Here is a 5,941-nt window from a genome sequence, read left to right as displayed (position 1 = left end):
GTTTCCTCTCTTGTGGTTTTCGTAATTTATCTGGTTAAGTATTCTCTGTACGAGTTTAGCTATCCAAATGTTTTCAAGAATCTGCGATATTTAAAACTCTTGTTCCGTCATTCGCTTATGGCCTTCCACGGGAGAATAGTACCATTTAAATTTCTTTTGATCTCTTTTAGTTTCTCGCTAGCATAAATGTTGCGCAATTTTCTCTTACAGTTTGTTTTCTAACAAGTCGCTTAACCTTTCTTTATTGTTTGTAGTCCAGGGCGATGCTGGTGCATTGTGGAGTTAATTTATCTTCTTAAAAGGGGTTCCTGTCTCAAGTTTAATGAGGATGAAGGTAGTTGTTTTTCTTCAGTTTCATTTGGAGAATACCTCAATTCTTTTCTGTCTTTGTAGTTGCTTATTTGTATTTGGTGTATGTCTTGGACTTCATCGTAGTCGTAGCTTTATATGGTTTGGATATATGTGCAGAAGTCTGGCTTCTCTGAAGCGGGTTTTCAATTTCAAGTTGATTATTTAGAGAGGTGAATTGAGGCTTCTTTCTGGTCGAATCGTTGACCAATTGGGATTTCTTCACTTATCATCGGGACAGCATTATGGGATGTTAGCAGTTAAAAGTCGGATAATCTACTGGTGGAAACTAGTAACACTTGAACTCCCTCTCTAGAATATGTTTTCTTGTTTAGTTGGTTGTTTCAATGGAAGTTATCTTCCGGTGGGGGATATTTGTTGCTTACTTCCTGTACTATGACAGTGCCATTCCATTGTTTTTCTTTTGACTAATCTAAGGTTTCGTAGTTAATATGGTTTTATCGTTTTTGGTTCGCGTTTCGAACATCTAAATTTGATTCTTCAATCGTTTCTCTGATTAGGGTAGTATAATATGGGTTGAATTTGACATTTTCATTCTTGATCAGTTGATTGCTTCTGCAAATTCGATACTTATTCAATTAGGGACTTTTTGATCGTCTCCAAATGCAACTACAAATAGTTGTCAAGTTTGTATTTGATATTGAAGGGTTATTCGTTCATCGACAATTATTTTTTATTGACTTAAGAAAATGAATTTTTTTTTTTTTTTTTTTTTTTTTTTTTTTTGAAGATTTGATTGAATATATAGAAAAGGGAACTATACAAACGGCAGCAACAAAGAATAAAGAGAAAACAGGAAAGAAAAGAGTGAGGCTAAGATGGATTCTTCACGATATCCACGCCTCCCAATTACAGACTATATCGACATAAGACGAGTGCCTAAACTTTGGGATTCCCTTCGCCCACATACATATAATCGACTTAACATCATCCACGTCTAGGCTCGTGTTCTCATTAGCCTCCTTGAATATTTTGCTATTCCGGTCCTTCCATATGCTCCACACAATAGCCACTGGGATAATACTCCAGATCTCTTTCCTTAACTTAGGCTTCGGGATGGAGTGCCATTGTTCGAACAGTTGAGGGACTGTTGAGGGCATACACCATGTTATCTTGCATGTCGATAGGAAATAGGACCAGATCCCACTGGATATCTTACAATGGAGGAATAGGTGGTCTCTTGATTCCTCCTCCTTTTTGCATAGAATACATCGATTTACCAACTGGAAACCTCTGCGTTTTAGCTTGTCCACCGTCGGCAACCTATCTAGTAAGGTGGCCCAAAGCATAAATCCAACTCTTGGAGGGGCTGCCACCCTCCTTAGTACTTTTACTAAGGTTGGAGCTATGATTTGGTCACCTCCATCCAGTAATCCATAGCACTGTTTGACCGAAAGCGATTCCTTTGCGTCATGGTTCCACACTCTTTTGTCTTCCTCATTGCCTAGGGTGACTGCCTGTAAGGTCTCAAGAAAAACCAAGTACGAGTTGATTTCCCAGTCATTTAGTGCCCTTCTCACATTGACTTCCCAAACTTGGGTCTCCTGATTGAACATGTTCTGCACCAATACCTTCTTGTCTGAAGCTATAGCATAAATCAAAGGAAACTGAACCATAAGATCCACGAGGAAACTGAACCATAAGAAAATGAATATGATGCTGAACTTATCATGTTCATGCGCATGATAAGATCCACGAGGATCACCTTCAGTACTTGCTGTGCTAGTGGTCTAAACCAAAAACAGTTTATTGATTCAATTGCTCTTTAGAGGGGAAGCATAGATTCATATTCTTCCAATTGAGCCCCAGGTGCGGCTTCTAGTAAGCTTTAGGCCAACTGTAGGATCATCTGAGTCGATGTATCAGAAATGTCGGTATAGAAACTTAAACATTATCTAGTTTTTCAGTTACTCTATCTGAAATCTATTGTTGATTGGGTATTTCTTTACAGAAATTTAGGTATCCGTTCGTGGTATAACCCATGGCTGCTTCTGTGTAACTTCAGGATATCTTGGTCATCTGGATATTTCAACCAGGAGGTAAAATTTGACAATGTCTTTGAAGTGATTGTTATTTTTCTAATTGGAAGCACAGTTCTTGGAACTAACAACGCAAGTCTTTACGTGCAGGGGGTCTAGCATATGCAATGCATTATAGGTTTTCCTAGTTCATTGTTAATACTGAAATATCCAGATGTAGAAAAAGGTTTGCCTATTTATCTCGGTAACGTTTAATCTATTTAATACTTTCAGGATTATGCAATATCCGTGGGTGTACATGTGTTTCTCCTGCCCCCGAGGAAAACAACACTACTAAATTACTTTTTCGGTATCTAGTGTGCCATACTGTAGGAATCTTACTACATCATTTCACTCCCTAACATGTACAATCATACATGTTAATTTCTTATTTTGAGGATGAGTGAGTGTCTAGTGCAGATGTTATCTTGAAAGGTGGTGTTCTATTTCATGATTCTTCAATTTTTATCCGTGTTAAAGGAACATAATAAAGTGAGCAAAATTCATTTGATATCCCAAGGATGTGAGAATTGGACTCTCTCCATGGAGGCATTACCTTGTTGTTATATGAACAGTATCACTTCAATTTCTTATGTTTTTTAGTTTCTAGCTTGCATAAATTGAGGAATTTGTTCTAACGTCCATTCCCTAACATGTTTTCAGGACCATTTTCTTAATTGCGGGTATTTTGGAAAAACTGAGGTTTACTTCATGCAGGGAAGTCGGTTTGTCTCAAGCTTCATTCCGGGTTTGCTGCCACAGTTTGATATCGGTATAGTTCAAAACTTTTCTGTGCTGTAGTTGTTAGGTGTCTTTTCTTTATGTGTTTTGGACTTGCTTCATCATGGTGGATTATCTTGTAGGGATCAAATACGTGTAGACTCTGTAGGGTTTTTCTATTTCAAGCTGATTATGTAGAGGGGTATTTGCTTCTTGTGTAGGTTTTTTTTTTTTATGAAATTCTTGTGTAGGTTATTATCACGTTCGAATGTTGACCAAGGTAGTCCTTCAAGTTTCATACAGGGATAACGTTACGGAGTGTTAGGTTCTAAATATTGGGTGATCTCTAGATGTAGAAAAGGGTGACACTTCAACTCCCACTCTGAAATCTGCTTTGTTTTTTTGATTGGCTGTGTTAATATTACGTCAGTTTCTCTTTTCTTCCGCTGAGTCTGGTTACATTTTCCACATTTCGAGGGGATAAATTAATCTTGATCTCTTAGTTGTATTACTTACGTACAGATGATAGGATCTACTCGGAGAAGCGATCTAATTGTTGTAAAGGAGGTTTATATGCTCTCTTGGTTCTTTAGTTCATAGGTTGGAGGTTTTAGCACTCTGTACCGGGCCGCAACAATTCAGGAAACAGTTACGTTTTGATTGACCCCTAAAAACTTAACCTTTTGTAGTTTCACTTTTGTTCTTCCTCTGAACGTCCCTTCCTCATTTTCCCATGGTAATTGGGATTTAACCCTTGAAGAACTGGTGTGGCTCTTCTTTTCGAGGGAGTCTTCTGTCCTTGTTCCATGGGAGAATGTTTTTGTGTTTAGGTTATGTTCGTTTCGACGACGACAAGATCCAGTTGGATATAAAGATGCCATTTGCGTGATTTTGCTGGTCGAAATTCAGATGATCGCTGGCATTTGGTATACTAGGACTTGGATTGAAGCAGAGCCTGTTTAATCTCAAGGGGGTTTTCTACTTCTTGCTCTGCTGAAAGTTTAGTTTACAATTCGTTCAATTTTCCCACCGTGTTTAAAATTCCTTGACCTTTTTAGATTTGGCGCCTGCTGTAGTATGGACGCGCTCTCCTGTTAAAAACAATGAATGAAACTTCGGTTTCGGTGGAAATTTCGGTCGGTGCAAAAGTGGAAACGTTTCGGTCAGTGTGGAAATTTTACAAATCTTCCGAAATGGTAGAAATATGATTTAGTTGTTTATAACACGACTCTTTAACCATTTTTAACTTAAAAAGTATTGTGTTCGAATTTCTTCCTTAAATTGGTCTGGAACTTTTGCTTTCTTTGGGTTTTTATTCTACAAGCTAATTGAATTTCTTGTATTGCCGCAAAGAGTATCTTTCTAGATTTGCTTTCTGTATTGTGGAAATAGGTTGACATGGTTCCATGGTTTCTTCTCGAAGCAGGTCTACTACACCCAACACGTAGAAGTTTCTTATTTTTGTAAGACGATATCTTTACGGTATTTTGTTTGCAATTGCCTTCAAATATTTGAGGAAATTTCAGTGGAAGTCTGCTATCCAGCACTCATCTTGATCTTCCATATTCTAGGACTATGGATTTCGCTGAAAAACCACTTGGTCTTTCTGGGGAAGTCCTTAATTTGAATTGTTTGTGTAGCAGTTTGGTAATTCTCACTTCATTTTCAGGGGGTTTGCATTACAGTAGTTGCTGCATTCTTTGCTTTCCAGAGGATAATGCTTCGTTGCTTTCTTGAGTTGTGTATCCGGTCTGAAGGTATATGCTGACTTGTGCTCTGGTTTTAGTGAATTTGCGATGTGATGAGTATCTGCAGGCTCGTTTCTAGTTCACTTTAGCGGGAGTAGAAGCTTGTAGCCAGGTCTTTACGCCTTGCTTCCTCTTTTTTGTTCGTGTTTTAAAGGTGCTGGAGGGTTTCTTTTTTCTCGTGGTTGAGATTCCTTCGTGATGATAAGGGTCGGTTTGACCTAGTACTTTAATACAACTTATTTGCGAAGAAATTCTTTTTCATCTTATCTGAGACCTATGCTGTTTGTTGAATGAATGGTCCTTGCCTTAGATGTATTTCACTGCCATTGCAAGGGAAGGCTTCATGGTGGTTATTATTTGTGTGCGCTGTGTACCATGAAGTACTCAATCACTTACAGTTACGCTGCTATGTTTATCTTGTGTTATTTATCTGTTTTGGCTCGATGTGTGCTTCTTCTCTGGATCAGTTAGTTTTTTTTTATTTTCAGTGGCTACTTTAAACTGTCAGTAGTGCAGGTCATACACCAATGGAGCAGGATCGGATCAAAAAACCATAAGGATTTGTGGAAGCTCATTCCAAGTGCAATAGTGTCGTCTGTTTGGAAGTTTAGAAATAACAGGATCTTCAAAGAGTGTGAGAATAGCTTGCTAGAGGTTGAGGACATTCAAGCCCTCTTGTTTCACTGGAGTAGGAACTTGCAATGGGCTAAGGCTTTCTCTTATTTGGATTTTAGTTTGAACTGGGATGAGCTAATGAGTGAGGTAACACATAAACCTCTTAGCCAATTCCCAAGTTTTTGTACACATCTTCTTTTTCGTTATCAATTCAAATCTTAAAAGAAAATTGGGCCTCAGCTGTGTGGTTTCCGACGATGTTTTGGTGGAAAACAGTAAGATCACTATGATGATGTCAGATATGTCAGGTTAGAAACATGAACGTGACTTTTTCTGAATCCGCTCGTGGTGATGGGTATGGCTCTTTTTGCGTAACTTTATGACATCTTGGTCATTCTAAGGTTTATTGTGTTGGTTTGATATCTTTATAATGCTTTACAACTCTACATTGTGATTAAAGTGATCGTTGTT

At 38.2% G+C, this 5,941-nt stretch overlaps 1 protein-coding gene across 1 annotated transcript; it reads right to left on the bottom strand.

Annotated features, from left to right (window-relative positions):
• Positions 1-1,196: 1,196 nt before the first annotated feature.
• Positions 1,197-1,985, bottom strand: LOC147537988 (uncharacterized). The gene has a single exon (XM_086642904.1). It carries the CDS (start codon positions 1,983-1,985, stop codon positions 1,197-1,199), a length of 789 nt encoding a protein of 262 aa, XP_086499030.1.
• Between the last annotated feature and the right edge of the window lie 3,956 nt (positions 1,986-5,941).

Source organism: Eschscholzia californica, unplaced genomic scaffold (assembly GCF_041429995.1).
Source record: "Eschscholzia californica isolate CP2 unplaced genomic scaffold, dmEscCali1.0.p SCAF_5, whole genome shotgun sequence".
Taxonomy (NCBI): domain Eukaryota; kingdom Viridiplantae; phylum Streptophyta; class Magnoliopsida; order Ranunculales; family Papaveraceae; genus Eschscholzia; species Eschscholzia californica.
Note: the sequence above shows the minus strand (reverse complement) of the source record. Positions and strands in the feature narration are given on the sequence as shown.

Bases quoted from the DNA above. Each gene is read 5' to 3' on its own strand.
- LOC147537988 (XM_086642904.1), bottom strand. From the start codon at position 1,985: ATGGTTCAGTTTCCTTTGATTTATGCTATAGCTTCAGACAAGAAGGTA.